Below are 27132 nucleotides of genomic sequence, written 5' to 3'. Positions count from 1 at the left end.
CAGAAAGAGCTTTGCCTACGCTTGATGTCCGTAAAACAGTCACATGCTACCTGGATGGAACTAAGCAATTCAGGAAAGACAAACACATGTGAACCTGGAAAAGATTCATGCTGCAGAATGAAATGGCAACATACCTATAGGTGTAGTTTTTGGGTTTAAAGAATTTTCTTGATTCTCATGTCACCCTATCACTTCCTCAAAGTGAGGTGCCTTCCAAACAGTTTCAGGAGGGAAATTTTCAATACTCACAGTATGCAGTAAGGCAAAATAAACATGGACTCAAGATCGTCAAGAGGGAAAAAAAGTTTCTGAAGATGACCACACACAAGGGGTTTTGGGGCATATGTTTGAGATCATGAGGGAACAGGAAAACCATCAAATAATGGGTGACAATGCCTGTGATGAAAACAAAACCTAAAAAGATCAGGAAAAGGGAATATTCTGGGCCCAACTAGTAGATGGCAAAATAATGCCCAGCCGTGGAATCTAGAAACATCTCTATACTGTAAAACTACACGTACAGGTAAGTAACTATTTTGTTCTCACCAGTGCAATTAGGAGTTTACGTGCCATAATCATATGTTTGAAAAATAAAAGTAATCACATTAAGAACAAGCCAAATGTTTACAGTACCAAATACCACTTCTTGTGCATCAAATGTTTTCGGCTTGTTCCTAATGTGGTTACTTTTATTCTTCAAACACATTTTTAAGGGACATAAACTTCCAGTTCCACTGGTGAGAACTACTCAAGTTTAAAGTTTCAATTTTATTTTTATTTATTATAACAGAACTCCGAAGATGTCCACATAAAATCACAAAATTACATACATATAAATAGGATGATTCTAATTTAAATTGATTGCACATAATAAAATATACCACCCCATCATGAAAACTGACAATCATAAACAATATTCATTTGACAAGATTCCAACAAGTAGCAGCATGTTATGCAGAGTAGAACATAAAGAGACTTTTGTGCCATCAGTGCAGGCATTTAGGAAATATATATAGAGGAAAATAATTTATATACCACAAAAATGCAATCGAACAATATAAAAGACTAATACATAGAAGATAGATATCCCCCACATAGGAAACTCTACATCCTACAAACTGATATACCTCACTATAACTTTAGCAAACACTTAAAAAATTAAAAATTCTATTATAAAATATTTCATTAGGACGTTCATGAGGTGATTTTAATGTAATACTGCTGAGGCTAAGAGGATAGATAACAGTAAACATATTGGCCTCAGCCATTTCTGCCGACATAATATAGAAGCAGTACTGATGAATAATAGATGGTTAATATCTTGAGAACCATTTTTGCACAAGTTGCACATCGCTGATGAGCTGTACCATTTAGCCGGAAGGGGATTTAAAGGAAGCATGCCCTGCCTCAACAGTATCTAAAATGGCACACTTCATATGGCACATTCCACAAAATACAAGCCTGTGCTTCATTTATCAACCAGGAATCAATATCCGGATGATAACACTTCCTTAGAATACAGGCCTCCCTGTCCATACGAAAACATTTTGACCACATGGCCTATTTCAAAATAGCCTTAAATTGGTGCGGCGTCCACATAAAAATCAAAGACTTGTCACATTGCAACAAATCTATTGCAATCATAACATTTCTATAGATTAATGATATTACAAATTTCTTTTCGCAACCAGAACCTGAGTGTACCATGGTCGCCCCACTGCCCAATGCACTACCTCTGCGGGGTGCTTCTCAATCCAAATTCTAACCTCAGGACAGTCACAGAAAATGCCGGATTAACTGAGGTTAGGCTTCTAAGAATTCGACCTTCCACTGTGTTCAAAAAGCCCCATTTCGATATATCAATCGGTTCTGTACCATACAAAAGGGAGGCTGGAATCCTAGCGTGAAAGACCTCAAATAAAAGTGCAAAATGTCTTCTCACGATTGCCCTATAAAGGGAGCCCAGACATTTAGCCTGAGAAGTGGCTTTAGACATTATTTTCTAAATGGGCTTTGTAGTTTCCGCACACTATCTTCCCCCAAAAAATATACGATTATACGGTTTCCATTTTTTGATCACTTAGAGACCATGCAAAGTTTCCATATTTAGGCTTCTTCCTTCCATGCATTCACATAATTTTGCTTTTGGATACATTGATCGTTAAGTAGTGGGCCTCAGCGAAATTTTGAATGGCTGCAGATGGCTATTTAATCCCTCAGGGGTTAGATCCAATTTTTTAAAGTTGTCTGCCTAAAGTAGGCACACAATCGTCTTTCCCCCAAATATCCAGGCAATGTCCTTACTTCAGGCTAAATGATCAGAGAGGTCGGAAATATATAGGGGAAGAGCAGGGGGGCAAGCAAGCTACCTTGTTTTAACCCATTTGCAGCAGGGATAGCTTGCGATAAACCCTTGTCCCCACCCAATAAAACTCTACACCAAGTATCAGTATGAAGGGTGCAAACTAGCTCTAAAAGGGTACACGACATACACATATTTAAAAACTTACTCCACAGTAAAGGATGATCTACTTTATCTAATGCTGTGGAGAAGTCAATAAAAGCTGTGTATAACTTTCCCCCAATAACTTAAACATATTTTTCATTTATTACCTGAAAGGCGGTCATATTATCAATCATTCCATGCTTTAACCTGACCCCAGTTTGCTCCATAGGTATACTTTCATGAACTTTTGCCCATTTACTAATCTGCATCAGTAGGCATTTGGTGAAGACTTTACCCACCGTGTCAAGAAGTGCGATCTGACAATAGATTTCTGGTAGTCTCCTTTCTTAAAGAGTGGAATTATGATACTCCCCTTCCAAGAGAGGGAAACCATTTTTCTTTCATAACAACATTTGAAAACCAGGCGCAGAGGTTTACTCCAAAGAGGACCATTTTGTGTTATAACAGTTATTGGTATTTCATCGGGTCTGACTGCCGCAGAAATACACATTCCCCTAATTACAAGTTCAATTGTTGTTTCAGGGGACGGACCATACAGAGCAGAATCTTCCTTTAATATAAATATTTGATAGCACCCTCATTTGCTGCGTAGAGTCCCTGGATAAAACTGGCCCATTTGAGTTCTTTCAATAGCGACAGGGACGGATCTAAGTCTAGCTCCACAACCCTCCACAACAAGGGTCCAAAAAGTCCTTGTCTACTTCCTTACGTTTTATCCAGAATCTATCTTCCTCCTACTTTCTTAATCTAACCTTTAACCGGCTTCTCCTCCTTTTTAATAACAACACCCTGAAATGTCTTTCAGGGATAATATCCAGATATTGTTCCCTGACCAGAGCATTTATTTCACGATTTAACCAAAGAAGGAGATGGGGAACCCTTCTCAGACTTTCCTTTGGGTTTGTTTCTTTTACAGTTTCAGCTAATTGCTGCATAAGAGTATTAAAACGTTCTGTTTCTTTTAGTGAACAACTGAGCAACTTGTTTAAAGAAGGCTCTAGGGTACCTCTAAGGCCTACAAATGCCCTATAATCCCAATAACTTCTCCCTGTTTTCTTATCAAACCCTAGTGGACAGACTATCCAACCCCCCAGAACTAATCAGTGACATATTAAACATTTACAAGAAGAGCTAGAAGCTTATGATCACTAAGAAAGGAGTCTGAGACCTTTAAGTTACCCAGTAAAAAGAAGGGAGCACTTCCTAACACCACATAGTCCAAAATAGGTGCTTCCCTAGAGTTTTATGTTTATAAGCTGTGGGAGAGTCAGAAGGTAACCTCCCATTCGCTATGACACCATAAACCTTTCTCAGCCCCGCCACTAACCATTTCCCACTTTTGTTAGTTCTTATTTTTGGGGTAAAAAGAGCTTGTGCTATCTTCATGGCTTCCTCTTTTTCCTTCTCCCGTAACCTATCTGAAGTAAAATTAGATATGTTACAGATCAGATCCCCTACCAAAATTATATGTCGGGGAAACTCCTTATCACACGCTTTTTTAACATAGGAAAAGACCTCACTTAAAAGAACATCATAAGAGGCCTCTGGCGACATATAAGCATTTATCAACATTAGCGGGCACGTTCTCAGATTTCCATCAAAATTAGATAAAGTTACTGCCAAAAATAAGTTACTCAGCTATTTATAACATCCATATCTCCATTGGATCTTGTTAGACAGTGGACATGCCCCCTTTGCATGTCCCCTCTTTAAAGGTTTTTGCTTTACAATCTATAATGATAAAATCATCACATGTCAATTCACCCATACAACAGGTTTCGTGGAGACATACCACATCTGCCTCTAAAGAGCTCAAGTAATGAGAATTAGTTCTATTGGCAAGGAGAGGGATTTGTTACAGGTGGTCCCGTCCAGAACTCTCTGAATGGGCAGAGTGGTGACGATCAGTGCTCTTTATGTGTGAAATAGAAAGGAAAGTGGTGGAGAGGGGATACTCTCGCAATCAGGGTATATGGGACCCCATAGGTGGAATGTTGTACCCTGGTAGGGTCCTGTGATTATACCTCTTTGGGTAAAATCACCTTAGGACCTCGGATTTGGCTGTGGGACTACTGGCCTTGGATCATATCTGGCGAGCACTGCGGGTGGCTATCTGCTTGAATGCTCATATATATATATATATAATATATATATATATTTTTTTATATATATTGCACAAACTAGACCGGAAGGTATCAGAACACTTTACATGAGCACCAGTTGCGTTACAGACGGACACATTAATTGTTTTTTGTTAGGAACGTGGAGATGAAGTGATTTGCAGAGAATCACCTGATGTTGAGTGTGCCTGCCAAGACTCTAAGCCGGATCCCCAGCTTCGAGGCCAACGTCCCTAGCCGTTAGGCCACATCCTCTCCCCAGAGGTTGTATGAGAGCTCAATAAAAAGCAAAAAAATGTGAAAACAAACCAAACAAATTCCACTTTTCATTTTTTGTTGGAAAAAGTCTAGTATAGTATTTATAACGTTTGCGAACTAGCTAATTCTTTACATTTATAGAATTAATTGGAAATGAAACAAAAATGTGATTTACTGCAAAAACGATGTTTAACTGGTCGCTATAACCTTAATATAACACATTGAAATTATCAAGTTAAAAGTTGTAAATCTAATACTAGACCAATTTACATGCAGAGCTGTCCTGAAAATATACATTATTACAAAACCTTGACTAGTGTCCTTTGCCTCCAGCAGTATTATATCAATACCTACACATAGCAATATCTGTAATGTGATATCATATCTAAATAAACTTGTTATCCTTGTTAAAGATTCCTGATATTATGCATCCTTCAACCTGTCTCAAATTCCAAATTATAAGTCCCTAGCCGTGAATATATACTAGAAATTCAGAACCAGAAATTTGAATTGGATATTGGCCAGCGAAATGTAATCAGAATTTGCCGACAGTGAGCCACCTGTCATATACTACCTTTACTGTGTCTGTTGTTTGTTAAGATAACACAATAGATGTTATATATGCACGTCTGTCTAATATTTTGGTTTTCTTTGCCAGGACTCGGATTTGCACTTTGTTACAGTCCCGCAATAGCTATGGTTGGCAAGTATTTCAATGAACGAAGAGCCTTGGCAAACGGGATTGCCATGTCGGGGAGCGGAATCGGTACATTTGTTCTAGCACCAGTGGTGCAACTCCTCATTGAACAGTATTCCTGGCGTGGAGCATTACTTATTATGGGAGGTTTTGTTTCCAACCTGTGTGTTTGTGGGGCATTGATGCGACCCATAGCAATCAAGGAAAAAAACAGGAACTCTCAAGAGCTTCTCAAGGAACAATATTCTTCTGATCCAGATCTTAAAGAGGAAAAACAGACTTCGGCATGTTCCCCTCTACCTGAAGACTGTAATCATAAGAGTCTATGCTACTGCTCACTAAAAGAGTACCACTTTTTGTCGATGCCAGACTTTATAATATTAGCAGTTTCCTTTCTATTTCTAGCATATGGCTGCAGCCCCCCTTTTGTCTACCTGGTGCCTTATTCACTAAGCATTGGCGTGAGCAATCAAGAAGCTGCTTTCCTCATGTCAATTCTCGGGGGGGTTGACATTGTTGGGAACATCACTTTCGGATGGCTGACGGACAGAAGGTAAGGTGACTTTAATCCCTTTGGTAAAGACCATCTTCATACATTTCTTTTGTTAAGATTGTTGAGGAAGAAAAGTGCAACACAGTCAGCCTGTGGATCAATATAAAGTTGCTCCAAAAGCTGATGTGTATAGCTATATCACCGAAACATGTTTTTTTCTTCTGTTAGTCTTAAAAGGTTTTACCCTCTTCAGAAACAACATACCACTAATATTTTATGTAGCACTTTGTGAAAGGAGTACACTGAATGATATGTATGATAGAGGCATGGATGGCTAAACCACGTATATCTCTACCATGCAACCCGAACCACAAATGCGTCTTAAGCAAGCATTCCTTTACCACGCATGTCGTTACCATGCAATTTCAATGGAAATGCATGAATGGTAAGGGGGTATGCGTGGTTACCTTCGCCACTACTCTGACCCGCCTTCCCCTACTCTAAGCACTAAATTATGAACCCCCTACCTGCCCCCCTCTGCCCTGAGGCCCTAAATCTGCCCTGAAAACTACCCCTTTCTCTCCCCCTGCCCCTTAAAATACACTACCGTGACCTAAGTCCCTGCACTGTCCCTAAAATTATCCCACCCCCTTCCATTGCCCTAAGGCCTAAAACCTGCCCCAATTAAACAAATTACCCGATTCCCCCGCTCTGAGCCCTAAAACCGCCCCATTCCTAAAAAAGACTCTCACTAAACCAAGGACTTAAAACTACCCCAACCCCCTCCCCCTGCCCCGATCACCCCCTTTCAAAAGCAAGCCCTAGACCCGCCCGCAGCCCCACTTACCTCACCGTGTCCTGCCTCCTCTCCTGATCCTTCCTGCTTCCGCCCATTCCATGCAGCATCTAGACCGCGCACTGTCTTAACCACGCATATGCATGGTTAAGGCATATGCGTGGTTAAGGCAAGCGTGGTAGTGCTTGCTATGTTGGAACATACGTGGCTCTGCCCGCGTTGTTCTGACTGTTTCCCATTAAATACAATAAAAAATAAAATGGATAAATAGGGAATTTGTGTGCAATAATCATTACCTATTCCAAATTTTCTTATTGAAATGGGACATAAATGAAGATTTCTCAAAGCAAAATTTGTTTCTGGAAAATAAAAAACGAATGGGTCCACACTCTGTGGTCTTTCTCCCTGGGTGTGGGGGCCATTTTTGTTTTCCTTTTGTGACTAGCAGCAGTGGACAGGAAAAAAAGGATATCAGGTCATCCACTCTAATTAGGGCATGCAGTATAATGCTCTTACTCTGATGACCTAATCCGCTATTGGAAATCTGACTGTCTGCCCACCAAACCCTTGGGTTCATGCCATTCGCAACCCTTGTGATGAATTACTTTGTCTGCTAAACTCAAAATCAGGTCCAAAGTTGTAAATCAACACAATTTTTGGGTGGTGGGGCAACGCGGGGCAGGAAGATGGGGGTGAGGGTAAAATCTTTTTTTTAAACTTACCTGCTCCTTAAGCAAGTTAAGTAGTGTCTTGTGACTTCATTTCATGGCAGCCCCTTGTCATTGAGAACACTGCCATTGTAAAGGTGGGGTGTCAAAAAGGAACACAGATAGCATCTTATTGGGTCTCTATTGGATTGGGAGACTCCTAGGAACGCCTATTGGTGATGTATGAGTTGTTCATTAAATAGATGTGGCTTTTGCTTCTGAATTGCGTGAGCGAGCCCTGTGTTGCAGATGGTTCTAGTTTTATGTTCTTGGAGAATCACTGTAGAATGCTTGCTTCCAGGATTCTTTAGGTCGAGTGTTCAAGACCTCTTGTATACCTTAGTATAATTCTCTTTGGGCTTACAGCCCATCCACTGCTTTTTCATATGGTTTTTTAGTGTACTTTAAAAATCCTTGCTTGCTAGTGGTCTGTTCTTCTCTTTGTTCCTCCTTTTTAGGTCAAGCCTAGTGCAGCGCGCATGCGCTGCCCTATTGGGAGGCTTCTTGTGAGCACTCCAAACTTCTCCGTGTAACTAGGACTTCCCCCACGCATTAGGTTGGTTGTTGCCTGTGTCATTTATTTTTCGTAGCCTGCAAATGGCTAAAGGCTTGCGCATGTCCCACATCTTTAGCAAATGTTCACTCCCATAGCTTTTTGCTTCCGGGAGCAAGCAGCGGCGCGCATGGTGGCAGCTGCATTCCTGACATTCCTTAAAGTATGCGCGCACCACTCGCAGTCTTCTTGTTTAGGCATTGCAGTTGTGGTAATCTCCCCCTGCGTCCAAAGTGAAGGCTGTGCTCACTGCCTCGGAGTCACATGAATGAGGCGGGATGGAGGCTCCTCGCCAACTGGCAGTGGTCGGCCTATAGGCGTCGCTGTGGGATCCACTGGTCTTCCACTCCACTCTTCGACATGCTTTATTCCAACAGAGATATATGGCAAAGAGAGCCCCAGTGACATCTGAAATTGCATAAATATGTATACACAATATGTATGGGAATAATTGAATTAGGAGAAACATGGCTGTAAAATCAGGACTTAATTATCCCACTTAATTACATCCTACTCTCTCTTTTGTCGCCCGTTTCTCTTTTTCTCTTTCTCCGATTCATTTTGTCTCCCGTAGTTTGCCATTTTGCGCTCGGGTTTTTCGCCTGTTACTTGTTTCTCTACCTCAGCACTTCATTCTTCTCCATTGCTTATTCTCTCCCTCCTTTCATCGTCTCCACATCCCTCTTCTCTTTCTCGTGCAGTTTCTCTCATCACTCATCTTGCCTCCAGTTCGTGACGTATCTCTTCCCGCCCCACTTACACTTATCTTCTCCCGTCCCACACTCTGCCTTTCCCCCCCTTATTTTCCACCATTTCTCCACTCTGCTTTTCCACTTCCCTCTTTCTTAGTTCCTTCTTTCTCTCCCATGACTGCATTTAAGACGTTGTTGCCTTTCTTCCTTCGTTTGCTTCCATGCTCCCTACTCCTTGAACTTACTTCCTCTGTTTCTCCATGCCCCTTTTGCCCCTCCACTTTCTTATTACGCCTTCATCTTACTTCTCCCACTGCTCTTTGATCCTTATCTTCCTTGCTTCACTTAACTTCCATGCTTCTCTCTGCTCCCTGCCCCTCACACCTTCTTCCCTCCTCACCTCTATGCTTCGCCCTTTGCTTTTAAGCCTCCTTATCCCTCGCCCCCTTTCAAACACGACCCCCCTTCTTTCCTACCTGGTCCCCTTTTATTTTCCAGCGATTTTTGTCCGCCTCAATTCCCTCCCTCACTTTTCGCCCACTTTTCGCCCACTTCCCTCCCTCCGCCTCACGTGTCACCATTCTCCCTCCCTCTCTCTGGCCATTCCTTGCTCCCTCTTACATCCTACATCACACGGAGCTCTGGGTTCTGACTGACTCCCACGTCACTGGCCTCACACTGTGAAGGGGAGTCTCACTCAGCCCCATCACTAAACCAGTGCATACGTGTAGACGAATGTTGTCAGATGACCACCTATACCCCCTGACTTCCCTCAAAGTACGCAGATAGCTTGTCACACCTTGTGCCCTCATAGCATGCCCTGTGATTCCCCGTGGCACTAGTTTGAGGGTGCCATCTGCAATCAGCAGTGTAGTTAGAAATTTACTTTAGGCATCACCAGAGGACATGCTTTTGGATTTTTGAGTATAAGAGTAATTATTAATCTTGAGATAACAGCATGTTAAATAAGTTTCATTACAACTTGGCAGAAACCGTGGCACGTATGGGGTGATGCCAGGTACGTAGCTTTCAATGGTGGAGTTGTTGCACTGGGGCAGAAAGGCCTGAGGGGCCCACCACTGAACCCTGTTTATTGCTGTGTTTCAACCTTCAAACAGCGGACAGGGGGTCCATATCCTTCCTTGCACTCAGGGATTAGGTTGTGTCATTTCAGTCTGTATTCCCGTATGCTTGAATTGTCTTTCCTTTGCCTAGAAAGGTAGGTCTCTACTGCTCTAGTGTCTTTTTTTGCAAATGTTGTTACCAGTAGTCCACTTATAAGGTCCCAAAGGCGAGACCTATTGGCTATGCCAATGCTTCTTCCTTCTGATTCCTCCCATGGAGCAGTGACCAAGTATGGTGTAAGGCTGTTTATCTGTTGTTTTTTTGGACAAAGTTTTCTTTCGTTCCTCCTTGTGTTACTGTTTAACTGTTTTCAGATTTGGGGCCCCAACTGCTTGCATTTTAATGCATCATTGGTCACTCCCGCCTTCCCCCATGTGGCTGCAGGCCTACCCCACCTACCCCCGCATTGCTGTTTGTTTACTCATAAAATGATTTTGTATTCACCCCATTGTCCTCGTCTCATGGCGGCTCCTTGTCTTTTTACTGGTTCATGGAGTTCAAATACTGGTCCACTGAATTCCGGGATATGTAGTTCTTTTTTCCTTTTAAATGCACTAAGCGCAAAAATAGCATGAGTTGCAGGCACTGCATGGCCCATCATGCCAAGAGCTTCCCCACTGCCATGTTGACATCATCACCATCCTAGCTGTGCCAACGTTTTAAACTTGGACATCTACCAATTACCATAAATACTGTATACAACAACAACACATTTCAGTTATATTTTAAAATTTATGAGTTTAATCCTTTCAAATGTTTAGTGAATGATATCGCAACTTTTTGCATAGTTAGTTTTTTAGGGCATTGTGAAAAATTTGCTTTTTAAATACATAGCTGTATTTTCTCTTGTTCTGCATTAAGAATACATTTAACTTTAAAATGGCCGTTTAGTGTCTGATGATTTATGAAATGGCTCATTAGCTTGTCCCTTACGTTGTTTTAGCTTCTACTGTTCTACCGTGGGAGTGCGGTTTTGCTTCGCACCGGCGTTTGGGGGGTGACCATGTGTCTCCCCATTTGTGTCTCACTGGTTGTGTCTTTCGGGTGGCGTTTGGTGCTGCAGGGCCCGGGCCTTTGGCAGTGGAGCTGGGGACCCCTGTACAGTAAGACCAGCAGAGAAGATGGGCATGTTTAGAGGTACAGCTGCTCATTGTCGGGGAGACTGGGAGAAGAAAGGAGGGGTTCAGGGAAGAAATTGACGCGCAAGGAAGGAGGCCCTTGAACCCTCTGTGTCACTTAATCAATGTCCATCTCTTTCAAGTCGCTCATCATCTACTTCTCACTGCCTATGCCATCACCTCACTATCCTCTCACAGGCAAACAACTGTTTGTATTTGCCTGTCACCTGTCTGCCTGTCATTCCCACTCGCTTTCTAATCTTTGCGATTGCGACGAAACCCGACAGGTCCTAAACGCTAATAGGCATCTTTCCGCTGCCCGTTAGTCCCCCTCTTTGGTCACCGTTTTAATCAACACATCATTAACACATCATCTGCCAATCTCTGAAAGTGGTAAGCATATGACTGAAACGTATCAGTGTGTGACTGTTGAGCATCTTTGACAGGTACTGTCCTTTATGTACTGGTTCAAATTAGATGCTGCAAACACGTTCAAAGATAACTAATAACGAAAATTTGAAATGATGTAAATGCAACTCAGTGGCATCCGGTTGCCGATACAGCCGAAATAAAATGCTGTGGTCCTGGGAACAGATCTCTCTCTCTCAGGACTTTTAAAATATCCTAAAACTAATAATCGGTTCTCTCTCAACTCTAGGTGATACCATCTTATTTGGAAAAGAGGGAACAATGGCCTTGGTCTGTCTAGCTCTAGCAGTCAATAACTTCATGGGTATCAGCATCTGGCTGTCTCCAAAGACATAAAAAAATCATCTTTTATGGTTCTGCCTAACTTCTGTCAGTGATCTTTAAATGTTCGTAGTACCGCCCCTTCGTCATCTAGGTCTTCATCAGCAGGTGTCCGTGGAGGGAGTTCCGTGGGGCGGAAAGGCGGGGCGGGGGAGGGGCAGGGTGGGGGGTACTAAACACCAGAATATGGATAATTGGAGGTAAGTAAACAATTAAATAAATAAAACAAATTTCTAGCGCGCAGTGCACTGCATTTTGTGATGCAGGGCGCGCTACGAAATTAGTTTTATTTATTTAATAGTTTACTTACCTCCAATTATCCATGTTCCGGTGTTTAGTACCCCCCACCCTGCCCCTCCCCCGCCCCGCCTTTCCGCCCCACGGAACTCCCTCCACGAACCGCTGCTGGTCTTCATAACTGTAAGGGTGCAGCCCACTAATATTTTGGCTGCTCAGGTCATCATCAATGGAGATTCCATCAATTCATTTGTGAATTGTGTGATAGAGACTTGTCTTTAGCTATCGTGTACCTTGAGAAATACCAGTTTGCATTTTGAGAAAATGGACTGCATTCAAGTTGTGCCCAAATTAATTAATATCAGCTGTAAAATCTAATCTTCCCACTGGGTGTTACAGAAACAAAAGAATTACTACCCTTAACTGCACCGTCACAGTATGACACTCAAGACATAGAACTGCCGAAGTGGTTGCTTACTTTAAAAAGGGCAACTTATTGTCACTGGTACTAAGGATCTTCCACAAAATATTAAAAAGCCACCTCAGCATGCAGAACTCCAGCAGCAAAGTTATGTAGTTGCCACTAATGAGATGTGTAACAGAAATGCTTATAACAAATTTTTATTATAACTTTTAAACATGCTGCACATCACCCACGATGCTCTACAACATAGCTTAAAGACATTGGCAAGGCCAATAGTCTCACACTTATTAAACTGGCTAAGCATTTATTAGATCCCAAAAGCGAGACCTATTGGCTATGCCAATGCTTGTCTTTTTTTATATACTTTTCCACTTGTGTTCTGGCAAGCTCCTGGCATACTTCTGCATTCCTGTCCCCCAGAAGTGTTCAAGATTTTCTGTCTCCTTTCTTGTTATTCTCCTGTTGTCATCACAAAGGGTTGGACTCTGCATTTGGGCCATTATGTAGAGGAAGGGATTGCAATGTGTGTGTGTGGGTGTGTGTGTGTGTGTGTGTGGGTGTGTGTGTGTGTGTGTGTGTGTGTGTGCACGTGTGTGTTATGTTATGTTATAATACCTTAATAAAGCGCAGCGACTCGTCATCAAAGGGGCCTCTCGGCGCCTGGAAGCAAGTCAGGTAGAAAGAGCCAGGTCTTCAGATGTCTTTTGAAGCCTGAAAACGCAGTGCATGCCCTGACGTGAAGGGGGTGCTGATTCCAATGGTGGAGAGCAAGGTACGAAAAGGAACGACCATGTCGTGATTGAGGAAGCTGGTTACTTGATCTGAGGTTTCTTTGAGGAAGATAGGGAACTAGTTTATCCTGCAGACCTCGCTTTAAAGGTCAGACAGAGCAGTTCAAAAATTGCTCTTTACAGGTAACCAATGAAGGGCAACCTGCGTTCCTTAAAGGAACTCCTTAGCTTTAAAACAAAGTTTTGTATTTGAAAAGACATAAGGGGAGAGTAGGCAGTGATGCCCAGGACCAAAATCTACTCCTCCTTAGGATGCCACCATCATTCACAAAGGATAAGATGTCTAAAGGGGACACCTTTCCTTTTGTGACTGAGTATCCACCTCCTTTAAGGTGTCAGTAACTAATCAATGGTTTGCAACTACATACAATATCGAATCATAATTAAGAAGTCACATATAATGCATTAAAGAATTATTCCTAACTCTTATTCTAAAACTTCATGTAACTCATGAATTTATCCATTCTCAAAAAGGAGCTCCTTAGTTCAAGAAGCATGTACTCAAGACCACTCACCTGAGGAAAGCCAGTACAGGTCCTAATGTGTTACTCAACTATAGACCTCCTTCAGGCCTTCCATATCATAGCATAAACCTTGAAAGGAATTACCTGGACAGCTTTAGGAGTATGTAATATATCAAAAATAAGGGAGAGGATGTGGCCTAATGGCTAGGGCAGTCACCATCAAAACTGGGCAACCGGGTTCGAGTCTTGGCTACGGCGCACAACTTCCTGTGATTCTGGGCAAATCACTTCGGGCCAGATGTATCAAACAGTTTTACCCATTCTGTGTCTATGGGAAAATGTGTTCATACATCTGGTCTTTAATCTCCCCGTGCCTAACAAAAATGAATTTCTCCTTGTATAACGCAACTGGTGCTCATGCAAAGCGATCTGATACCGGATACCTTCGGGTGAAGTTTGTGCTATATAAAACTGGGGGAAAAAAGAACAAACCTACTAAACATTCACCGGTAAGATTTTATGCTGTAGAGATGAACGTTCAAAGGCCTCCTGATATGTGTCATATTAACACTGCTGTTCAGATTGAAAAGCACGGTATGCTGTTCGAGGTGCATGCTAATGATAAGTAATTCTATCTCAGCTTTGAAAACCAAATTACGAGATAGCCAACTCTGCAAATGTTCTGAAACATATCTATTAGTGTAAGGGTCAAGAATAAACTACTGATGATTCTAGAGATCCTGTCTTTCACAGAAAATAACCTCTGAGATATATCATCACCTCCTTGGTAAGGGCAAATCTGGGGGTAAATTTACAAACATTTTGCATTGGGTTACCGTCATAGTAGTGACACTAACCAGCACAAAATGTTTTTCTCCTACTTTACTTTACATCACAAAACTTGTTTTGAGCTGGGAGGTATCCTAAAATGAATGCAAAGCAGCGCGAAGCACTGCTTTGCGTTACTTAGCGCCAAGGGGGCCGTTATATATGGGTTGTACATGGGTGTTCCCATGCAACCACCCATGCCATTTGACACAAACCCTTATCTACATGCAATAGTAGACAGGGTTTAGTGCCAAAAGTTAATACCAATTGAAAAGAGGTGTTAAAAGATGAATTTGTTTTATTTATCCTTTCTTTTCCGCCTTTGCATGCGTGCTGCACTGTGCAAAGTAGGAAAAGTTTTTAAGTGTGTCTAAGCATAATATTTCGTACCGGAAAGCTAACCTTCCAGTACAAAACATAGGTAGACTCATGCACACACACTAGCACAATGGCGCTAAGGTGTGTGCCTAGCGCATAACAGCTAAAATATGCGATGGCACTAGGGAGAGGGATGGAGAGAGCCATATGTCTGTGGATATGGCGTTCTCCTGCTCCCTTCCTGTCATGGAACGCAGTATTTTTGGCTGCTGCGCTGCATTCCATGACTTTTCTATAAATCTGGAACCCGTACCACTACAATTATAATGTACACTGGCACAATAGTAAAATTGAAAGGTTGATCTTATCATGAAAAATAAAGAGCATACAAAACCAAACGTTAAAGTACTCAATTTTCTTCTGATTAAGTTCAAACTTAAGTTTGAATGTACACAAGGCCTACGGGAGCTATTTGCCCCCAATATGAACCAAACAGGAACTCCCAATCAAATAACACGTGAACATTCCACCATTCAAAGTTCAATCAACAAAATTGTAGAGGTATGCCGATTTGAGTTCCGGCCTTCCTATCTTGGCGCCATTGGGCAATTGTTCGCACTCTATAAGTTGGTCATTCATTCATTCATTCATTCATTCATTCATTCCGTATCTCTGAGAGGACAACCGAGGGAGGGGATGTGGCGTAACGCTGGCATTGCCACTGGGTAACCAGGTTCTATTCTCGGCGTCAGCTCAACATCCTGTGTTTTTGGGTAAATCACTTAACCTCTCAGGGGCAGATTTACAAGCCCCTTGCGACACATTTACGCCGCCGTTGCGTCACTTCTGTGATGCAGCGGCGGCGTAAACCATGCGCCATGTTGTGCCTTATTTACAACGTGACGCAAAGCCCTGCGCCACATTAAACCTGCGTCAGGTTTAATGTATGGAGGGTGGGCGTTCTGTCGGAAAAAGCCTCAGAAAAGTGATGCAGTGAAATCTACAAGATTTCACTGAGTCACTTTTCCGACGCCGCTGCGTCAAAATACTGCGCCTGCTTTAAGCAGGCGTAAGGCGTGACGCAGTATGTTAGATATGGGCAGCCCCTGAGCATTGCTGGAGTTGCGTCGCTCTTGCGACACAACTCCAGCAATGCACCACCCTTACTCTATCAGATGCGTCACGCATCTGTTTATCCTTGCGGCGCATCTGTGGTGGCGCAAGGGTAAACTTGCGTGATGCATCTTACCTGGCGCATCCCTGCTGATATGCAGGGATGCGCCAGTCCTTGTAAATCTGCCCCTCAGTGCCTAAAAAACAAAAATGAAAGTGTCCTTGTGTAATGTAAGGGGTGCCTCTGTAAAGTGCTCGGACACCTTCGGGTCAAGTTTGCGTCATGCACAACTGCAAAAAAATCTTAGAAATCCGTTTTTTTCAAACAAACGTTTGATTTGTTTGTCTTTACAAACTGTGCAACAATGGCGGACAACTTTTAAAAGTCATTTGCCAGTGTGTAAACTAATTTAGTGCCTTGTGTCTTGCCCCACCTGCTGGACAGAACTATGAACTGCCAGACAAAAAGCAAACAAGGTACCTACAAAATACATCGGGAAACTATCACTCTACACTCGGGATTAGGGATTTGGAATGTGAGGAGAGATACAAATCTAAACTGGCATCTGTTGTCTGAGGGAAATGAGTGGAGAGAACCCCAATGGAGGGATGGAGAAGATACAATCTCTGCTACTGTTACCAGTCCAGGAGAAATGATCTCTCACAGACTCCGTGTAAACAAGATATCAGACAGTGTTGAACGTCTGGCCGCCTGGGGTCATTCCAGGACATGTACTGTCTGCTGAACCATTTAGGGACGGCTCATTTTCTCACCATTTTTGTAGCTCTATTCTGCTGATAAATGAAATTTCCGAACACAAAGTTAATTCTCACCTCCCAAAAATGTGGATGTGAAGCTGAAAATAATTGTGTGATGCAACTTGCAGTATTTCCTAAATTTAAGGGGTGCACACACTACATGAAGCACAATTTACAATAACACATCATCATATCAGCTGCATTATGATATGCACACACTGAAGGGACACACTGGAACAGATTCACACAATCATTTATGACTGTGGGAAGTAGTACTTCAGGGCCCTTTTACACATAGAGTGAATTTTTCCTGTTTCCACCATAGTGCATCTTTGATTAGGTGCAGTGTGGCAAACCGCAAACGTGCACCTGCAAGGGTATATCTGGGGGGTCCATGTGGCCCCTTTCCGCCCTCCAGAGGGCTGCCATCAGGGGGTGCACTGACTGCGTCAGCTTTTTGCCAGACACATTCACTGCACCTTCTGACATTTTCTTTGCCTATGTGCACACGTCCTTAATACGCTGTGGGCCAAGGGGCAAAGAGATTACCTTATTTGCATGTGGCCACACCCCATAAGAGAATACCCTCTTGAAATAGTGCTGGCGCTACATGTGCACAAGCGTTATCAGTATGTCAGAAGGGTCCACACAAGAATCTGCGGCCCCTTTTGGCATATCAAAATGCCCCTGGGGCACACAAAGCGGGTGCACATGTCTGTTGTGCTCCTGGAGCACTTTCTGTAATACAGCCCCTGGAGTTCTCTTTTAAGCACTTTTAATTGCTTCTCGGGAATCGGCCCAAAAATCCAACTCCCTATTAGTAAAAGTGTAAGGAGGGCAGTGCAATTTTTGTTTGTACTAATCTGTGTGAATGTTTCTTAAATACTGCTAATTTATTCCCATTGTAGATGTTTTGAGTCCAGTTCTCAAAGGCATGTAAGAGTGTGTAAAAGGCTGCTAGAGCAGTGTACTTTATTTACTTGAAATCGCTTTTGTGAATAAGCCCTGGAGTTTTGTTTGAATAAACCTCTGACCCATCTCATCTCAGCACTTGAAAAAAAACTACAATGAAATTTGCTAATCCCCAAGAATAAAGTAGGTGTCAGTAATACATTTCAAACTATTATGTGAAGCTATATCTCATTAACAAAACAAACATGCGGATCCTGATGTAAAGTGTACAGTTGTTCCAAGTATTGGCAATTGGTCTCTAGTTCCACAAAATGGAGACTGCATTATTCTGATGTGGTGCCCAACGTTAAATACCTTAAAATATGATTCAGCGCTAAGACCACCTAATAATTTTCACCATGCATAGTGCACGTATTAGTTTTGGTGAAAGGGATGGAGTTGCGCATTTGATTTATCTTTGCTTTATAAGCATGTGAATACATCTGTAAATTTAGAAAAAGAAATAAGAAAACATTGCTGGTTTTTGTGGCGTGAAAACTGTGTGGTTAGCTGATTAGCACATGAATAGAGAGACTTCCGTCTTTTACCTTCATCTGTTTTTCTTGTGTCTATTACATCTGGTTGGATCAATTCAGGGAAAGTTCAGCCTTCAGAAATGTGTGCCTCAGCTTAAGTATAAATGATATCTCAAAAATGCATGACAGTGGATCCATAAAATATGTCCTTGGTCGAATATGTGAAAAAAAGAGATGCTATTTATACAGACCTACCTGGGGTTCTCTAAGCTTTGGGCATGATCATGGTTGGCCTGCAGAAACATGCAGGGAATTAATCATTTGCTTACTTGTAACAGCATGGGGTGTGCAATTAAATGGGTGTGCAATGTGCATCTAAATACAGTTTGTGTATACTGAGATGTAAATTCTTGAATGATCTCACCAATTACCAGGAGCCAAATAATGGTTAGCATACACTTTCCCTGTCTGCGCCATGGTGCACCCTATATTGTGTGCACCTGGTGGGAACAGGGACATGCACCCAATCCCGTTGAAGGGGGAATAGCTGGTTAGAGTGAAAGACAGCTACAATATAAAATGGTGATTCTGTTTTTCATTTCCAGTGGTCTCAGACTCATTTTTAAGCCGGGCTGGGATACCCCCAAAGGCCTGTGCAGCATTTTTACTGCACCCACCTATGGAGGAAGGCCGGTGGGGGGGTGGCTGTGACTTCTATACCATCCTCTAAAGTGTGTCCTCGGGAGGCAGTACTGACTGTTTGCCATCTCATATGTGGTGCACTCTCAGGGCACCTGAGTCTGTAATGCAGTGTTGGAGCAAAGGTATATGTGTGCTGTTCTTTGCACAGTGCAAACACAAGGAGATGATGGATGGAGTGCTGAAACTTTTCAGACACTTGCCCCCAGTCACTATTAGATCTGGGTTGAATTCATAATCGTTCTTTAGCTCAATTCGCCACCCCAGTTCAGACCCAGCCATATACAAATCAGTCTTGGTCCAGCCCGAACTACCAAGTCAGGTCTTCCCTGGACCGGAAACAAGCATGCTGGGACCGATTTCGGGGTAACACCCCTCATCAGTCAGACTAGCTTGAATCCAGTGGCAAAATGGGTAAGGGACCCACATCTGGGCATAACTTGCCAACTTAGAGCAAAGAAACCTAACACAAGGAGATGATGGACAGAGCGCTGAAACTTTTCAGACACTCAGCCCCAGTCACTATTAGATCTGGGTTGAATCCATCATCGTTGTTTAGCTCACTTCGCCACCCCAGTTCAGACCCAGCAAGTCTCCATGCAAATGACGGAATGAAAAATTGGGATTGCTGTGTGTTTTTTGCACATTTGTGTTGCGTGTGCCAAAGTGCCTCCAGGGTCGAAAACATGGGCGGCTCAAATGCCTATTGTGCTCCCAAGAAGCTATGTATAATATGGCCCCTGGTGCACAAAATAAAATGTTTGCATAATTTGTTCCAGTGATATGCATGTCTTTTCCTGCTGCAGATTGCGAAAGCAAAGACCTGTGATGTATGCCTACTTAGTAATACCATTTTGGGCACAAATAGGAGCTTGTATACAAAACACGATACCAGGACCCATTGTGATCAGGGCCTAAATGCATTAAAACATATTTTTAACATTAACAAGGTTTATCAAATATCCTGCCAAATTAGGCTAGACGAGTCCATTAACCACTTTAGTCCCACTTTTAGGGTTAAGTACTAGGAGTAATCAGGAAAGAATGAAAAGAAAGGACAAAGGCAGCAGCTAAGGAGACAACACAAGCAACATTGCATGATATAGTGCAGAAAACTATTGGCTGGGGGTTTCTCAATAGACAGTGGTATCCACCCACTAGAACACTGATAAATCAAAAAAAAGGTTTAATTTAAAACTCACCTCCTATCTCAGCATGCTACAACTGTGAGCAAAGGTGCACTCTGTGCATACACCAGGTTCAATTCTGCAGCATTACATTAGTCGTATCATACAATCCTTTTAATTGAACCACCATAAAGGGATATCATGGGACTAAGGATATGTTATTACAGATTTCTGCAAGTAAATTTGCCTTTAAAATGTACAAAACCCAACACTCAGCTTACAAATAAGCGATAACCATACACTTAACTGATGAAAAAATAGATACACAGTGTAGGTGAAAACTGAAAATGAAACAGAGGAATAAGGCACATCTTATAATGTGTTTACTCCTAAAGTGTTCTCTTACGGGAGATAATTCACAAAGGTAACTTACACTCGTGTATAATTTACATGAGTAAGTTTACTCTTACACTGTTGAGTAACTTTAGTACTTTTGGCTATCCACAAAATCCAAGCATAAAGTTACTCAGAAAAGTAGACTTACACGTCTCCATCTCCTGAAAATGGACTAGCCAAATTTATGGGTGTAAGTTTCTACTACCAAAAAAAACCAGCCATAAGTCTAGCATCACACATGGTCATCCACTGATAAAGATTTAATTTAAAAATTAAGTTAGTGCTGTAGTGCTTTTTTATTTTGTTCTACATATAAAATGCAGTTTAAAAATGTATTTAAAATAATATTTAACATAAAGATATTTTTACTAATTTATGATAACGTTTTATACCATACAGAGAGCTTCACCCCAACTATGGATCCTCCTGTGATAAATTAAGGGGAAAGTAAAAAAATATATATATTTAAGTTAAAAACAGTTCAAATATTTTTTTCTTATTATGTTTATAGTTTGGGATTGGCGATTGCCCACCTGAAGGACCACTAACTTGTCATGGTGAACCCTAAAGTCATTAAACTCACTTGTGCTCAACCCCCTGTTAGCTATGGTACAGAGGAGACCGGCTTAGCTGAGGGCATTTTGTAAACTAATTATGCAGTGCCAAAACAATAAACAAGTCAGAAATCCAATAAGGGGAACTGAAGATGTGAATTTTTTTTATCTTTTTATTAAAAATAGCACCAAAACCCCTAAGTGCCAATCATAGTCAATGAATGTGGTAGACCAAGACCTAGGAGCACAGGTGGGATACATCATGCGGGTTCGTCACAGTCAAAGTTTTTACCTTCTGGCTTAATCTTTTTTATAAAGCCTAAAATCCCCCAGTGGGGCAAGCCTGAAGTTGTAACAAAGAAAGTTGCATTGAAATCAGACACTATGGGGGCAAGGTCCAGTAGACTGCTTCAAAAGCCTTGCAAGTGCAAATATTTTTTAAGTCCCGGTGTTTCTAGGGAAGTTACTTTGGGTCACTTCAAAGTCCCCCATGTCCTCAGGGATTGCAGTTAGGGGCTAGGTCTTACTCTAGGAGATGGCACCAGCAAAGTGAATAAGAGAGTTGTCTGGCTGGGACACAAGAAAGTTAAGTAATAACAAGATTTATTGGATATTCTTATGCAATATAAAATTACAGTTCAGGTGCTCACAAAAAAATTGACAGCAAGCGTGGTGTGGTGAGTGAATGTGACTTAGAAAATCATACATCGCATTGACAACAAAAAAGTAGAGAAGCCCAAATGAAAATGTACAACAATATAAGGAATGTCCTGTTGTAGGGGGGTCGACGGTGTTTCGATTTCAATAAGTAGAAATCATCATCAGGACAGAACGTTTTGTGAGCAAGAAAAATCTATAAAAAACAGTAATTAAATTAATGTATGGTCCCAGGCTCCATGATATATACATTGCAGTAAGTGATACTGTTGTGCTTCCAGTGGAAAAAGCAAAGCTAAAACTATTTTAGCGTCCAAAGCGTAATTCAGAATGCAAAATAAGTGGATTAACCTAGTATGTGACATTCTATCACTACTTCATGCATTCATCAGTTGCAAAAACTGGTTTAATAGGCACAATTATCAATCAAAACAACTAGTAAGTTGCAGCTACTGATTTAATAGGCACAAATGACAATCAAACCAACTGGTAAGGTACCATCTTGCAGACTGGTTATAATTTCAGCTCTGGGATGTAGAGGAGAGCGGGTGGAATCACGGAAAGGAAGGGAAGAACAAGAATTCTTCATTGGTTTACTTGTAAAGATTAAACAAACATTAAGTTACTGTGTCAGGTGTATGTAGTGCTAAGTGGATTTAACTGTGCTGTACAAAAACTGCCCCTAGTGGATTCGAATAATTCTAATTAAGCGTTTTCTTTTGTTAGCTTAAATGCGATCTTGTCTGAATATTGAGCCCCGATCAACAAAAAATAATGTCCTAAAAGTCACATTTTGCAAATGTCTTCTCGTTCCACATGCGCTACATACACCAGGGGTGGGAGGAGGTGTCGGGAGGTGGGGTGATCAAGGCTCTTTTGCGTATTATTCTCTCTCCCCTCCCTTTGCATTCTTGCTGACTCTCTTGCCTCCCCTCCCTCTCTTTCTAAGTGTGTGTGTGTGCGTGCGTTCGCCCACGCCATGTATGCAGCCATGTATGCATGGCAGTGAAAATAAATGAAGCCCAATAATACGTTATCTGGAGCAACTCTACTAATAAACACAGTACAGGACAGCAAAAATGGACATGAGAAAATCACAATTTACTGCCTCAACAATTGCATACAACATTTACTTTAGACATGGAAATAACTGTCTTAATAGCCATGAAGTCTCTTTTATGTGATTTTACCTTACTGCACAAATTTAACCCCTCCCATCCTGTTTATGGTTAAATATATTTTGTTAAAAACAAGTACACATGAAAAAACACCACAGCTGCACAGAATATAAGTGAAGGGAACCAATATTGTCGTATAGACAGTGCCACCTCGTGTGCCGCACTGCAGAGCCCTATATTCCACTTCCTATGTAAACTATAAGTAGGGCTCCTGGTTTTATGGCATTTATATTTTGGTCATTTCTGTCTGTATTTATCCATATTTATTTTCTGCTAATTTTAACCTGTATTTATCAATATTTATTTTATGTTTTGTGAAAAAATTAGGCTGAAATGTGTATATTTCTACATTTATTAAACCAAATAATGTGCACTCGTGCCTCAACGCCTCACATGTTTCATTGATATATACACACTCAGATGGTAAAATATGCACTTGTAAGAAAATATGTAAATGTTAGTATCATGGTTGTGCAAATCTACTGCTGTTTAAGGCTCTTTACTAAAATCCCTATTTTTTTTATCCCCTTGCTTGTCCAATCCACACAGCAATTGGCTTGGTAGTCATGATGAACAGCATTTAGAATTACTCAAAAACAACCCATATTTCCGTTTTTATCCACATTTGCAAAATAAATACAGACAGGAAAAAAATGTTTTTCTGTCTGTATTTAGCTGTAAAAATCAGTAATAACGGCAAAACAGGGAGCCTTAACTATAAGGCATGCCATGTACCAATTTCATTTCTCACTCAGGTTAGACGCTTTAAGTCTTTGTAGATGTAAATGCTATATCTGACCTATATGGTTGAAGGAAAGTGAGAAAGAATGCCATCTCCTCACAGCGCCTATAAAGGCCTCAGATGTGTTCCCACTAGTTTGATACGAGAGGGTGGCAGAAGCGCAACTAGAGTCACATTTCGGGGGTGGCTACAAAACATTTCGGGGGGGGGGGCTTATTCTTCCAACGATAGTCAGAGTGGAGATGCAGGGGCTCAAGGAGGTGTGAAAAAACAACAAAGCCTCATTAACAAGTAAACAGTGGCGTAGCTAGGGGGGGCCGTGGGGGCGGTCCGCCCTATGCCGCATTATTTTGGGGGCGGACAAAGGCCTTCAGCTAAGGCTCGGCTTGCTTACGTGGACGTTCGGGGAAGGGCAGAGAAGGAATAGGACTCAGGCAATGTCCTCTTCTTTTTTGTGCTGGCAGCTGTCCCCCCCTCTCTTCCTATTATTCCCTCTCTTTCTGTCTTGATCCTCACTTACTGAAAACCGTAACTTGAAGAAACGGTTCACAAACTTCACAATCTCTCTTTCCTTCTTTCATTTAGTTGCTTCCCTGTGAAATGGATCCAAAAAAGAAAAACACTCTTGCGGAAAATGCCCTTTTTCTGACATTTTACTATTCCAAAGTGCAGCGGGATGGAGAGAAATAGAAGGTTTTAAATATGAAAAATAAATACATAACTAAATAAAGCAAGACAGAGTGGTTGCAAAGTGGCCAGATTGGTTTTATTCACATCCAAATACATCAGCCTCACTTTACAGAGTTTGCCAGTGAAGCGCTACTTTTGTTTTCTAGTCTTTCTGTGAACAGCATTGTTGTCCCCAGGTGGGAAAGTGTACCATTCCTGGAGGGACTGCAATACCTGGTTGATGGGTGGATTGGAAAACAAAATGTGTACCATGGCTCTGTGTTTATGGATGTGGTCTTTTTAAACCATACTGCTTACGCTTTGTAAGGATATAAAGCAATGGACATTGAAACGGTTCCCTTCAGGGCCCTGTAGTCATGTCCTTAACTTTTCAGGTAAAACCACTGGCTGATTTCTGAATAGTGAGTGAGAGATCGTTAAGGTAACCATGTTGTTTCTGCTTACATTTCACATGCTTTACTTAATTTTGCATCACCTATGAGTTTTTGCTTTTACTTTTTTTTTTTAGGCAGCATATTACTCTTATCAAGTGCATACTTTGAATTGAACCACATCCTAGTGTTTATAGCGGGCACAATTAGGTTGTAGCTGAAGGCAGTGCGAGTTTCTCTCAGTGGGGCAGTATGGTGTTCAGTGGGGGAGAGGATGTGGCAATATGGCCAGAGCTGGCAAATTTGGAACTGGGGAACTGGGTTCAGCCTTCATGACCAGTCCACCAGACCACTCCACTGAGGGAGCACATTCCCATGCTAGACCTTAGAAGGCCCCACTAGACCTTAGAAGGCTTGATGTCTTAGCACAAGCAGGTGTACCCTAGTCTTGTCAATTGTGAGTTAACCTTGAAGGCCTGTCCACCACAATCCATACTGAAGTTCATCTCCAGTCTTGTGGGCAGGCCTACGAAGCAGCACACCCTAGAACAATAGTGATCCAGTCACTGTGACTCTGTCACTGAAGTCACATTAACCTTGAGCAGGTTAGGGCAGTGCGAACGATGTGACCGCACTGGGTACCTATTTCGGGTGGGTGCGTAGTGTTTGCAAGTATATTATGGTTTAAAAAAAAAATGCTGCCTCCTTCCTGGCCTCCAGCAATTTTCAGAAACAATAAAAATGTCATGATAACTTTGGTGATTAATGTTCTTCCTAGAGAGAGATCCGAGTTTTGTCTAGTGGAAGGGTTGACTCCTGGAAAGGTAGCACAGAGGGTTAATGTGCCTGCTGCAAAGAACATGTACCATGAGGATTACAAAGTGCACTGCTTTAATAGGGGGACGATGATGAATGGTCATTTAATGTCAGCTGTAGACGATGGATCCCTGAACAGTGTCATGTATGTGCATGTTTGCATTGTGCTGAGGGGATTACCAGGTAGTAGCAGCTGGGTACGAGGGTACCTTAGGCCCAGTTCTTGATCCTCAAGCTGGAGGGACTCCGGGTCTCGGAGTGGTCGAGCCGCGACGGCGTCAGCAGGGCTCTGGCGATCAGTTCGTGGAGCTTGAGTCGCGACTAGGTCAGCAGGGCTCTTAAGGTGGTTCAGTTCAGCTCGAACCGCGACGACGTCAGCAGGGCTCTGGTGGAGGTTTCAGCGAGGTTGGGCCGGGACAGCGTCAGCAGGGCTCCGATGTTCCGTGAGGTTCCTTGTCTCAATAAGGTGGAGCCGCGACGCAGTCAGCAGGGCTCGTGGTAGTGTCAGCAAGAGTTCTTCTCCGTAGGGTCAGCCGCGATTCCATCAGCAGGGCTCTTGACTCCGTGATACAACTACTGTCCCATTGCGGGGTTGCCCCAGATATAGGTCTGGAGCCCTTTGATGTCCGGACCCTTGCGCCTGGGGGGGCGGAGAGGCCGGGCTGGGAGAGGCCAGACGCCCAGTGGGAGAGGCGCCAGGCCCGGGGAGGCCGGAGGACAATCGCACCTAGGTGTTGAGGGACGGTGGGGGGTCCCATCGAAACTCTCCTCCTCCGGGAGTGGTGAAGTGGCCATGCGGTGCCCCCTAGCCAGATCTTGGTGCCTCGATGTCGGGGCTTCGCTGGGGCCGAGGCCGGAGGGAGCCGGGCTGCGTGGGCTGGTGCGTGGAGCAAGCATGGGGGGGACCCCGAACTGTATATGTAAGTAAATGTATGTTTGATTCTTTATTAGCATGAGTGACTATGTGTGTGAGTAACTCTATGGATGAGTGGCATTGTGTAACAGGATGTATAGGTGTATGAGTACATATGATGAGTGAGTACATGTATGAGTGACTGTATAGGACTGTTGGTGAATGAGTGGATGTGTATGTGGATCTTAGAATTACTGAAGAGGTTGTTGTAACTGGTATTGGTATGTCCATTGTTTTGAAAATTTTAGTCTCTATTTTTGAATGTGTGTATCAAAGTTTATATTAGGGTGAGAGGAGGTCTGCCACTCTATCACAAGGATGATGTCATCAGTGATGTCATTTGAGATGTCATCAGTGATGTCATGAGTGATGTCACTGACCATGTCATGAGTGTTGTAATATGTGACGTCATCAGCAGTGCATTGCTGGCGCGCGAGTTATAGTTAGCTGAACTAACTATAACGGGGGAATTTCAATGGTTTTGTACAAGTGAAAAGTCCAGATAACTATAACACCCCTGAAACCTATGGTTTTTTCAGTGAATTTCTGAGGTTTTTTAAATGCTAATTCCTAACTATAACGTGCCTGAAACCTATGGTTTTTTCTGTGAATATATATATATATATATATATATACCACTGATTATAGGGTTACTTAAACACTGTAAGAAAGTGAATTATTAGTAAAAAATACAGCATAATAAAAATAAAATTTAAATTCAGAAAAGTAAAGACAGATGTAATAAACAAAATGGCACATTAACAAAAACAATACAATAAAGGGAACTGGATATTTGAATTTTTAACAATGAAGCATGGGTTGGATGCACCAAGCAAGCTCATGCCACTTCAA

The 27132-nt window shown here is 42.2% G+C and overlaps 1 protein-coding gene across 12 annotated transcripts in view; it reads left to right on the top strand.

Annotated features, from left to right (window-relative positions):
• The window catches only part of SLC16A12 (solute carrier family 16 member 12), an 818036-nt gene that overhangs the window by 732622 nt on the left and 58282 nt on the right, over positions 1-27132 (top strand). For all 12 annotated transcript variants that reach the window (XM_085605262.1, XM_085605243.1, XM_085605235.1 and 9 more), the window contains one exon: positions 5504-6095. In XM_085605262.1, coding sequence (XP_085461388.1) covers positions 5504-6095 — 592 coding nt within the window. The remainder of the gene's footprint in view (positions 1-5503; positions 6096-27132) is intronic.

This window comes from Triturus cristatus, chromosome 1_2, assembly GCF_964204655.1.
Source record: "Triturus cristatus chromosome 1_2, aTriCri1.1, whole genome shotgun sequence".
Taxonomy (NCBI): domain Eukaryota; kingdom Metazoa; phylum Chordata; class Amphibia; order Caudata; family Salamandridae; genus Triturus; species Triturus cristatus.
This window is presented reverse-complemented; position numbering and strand designations above follow the sequence as displayed.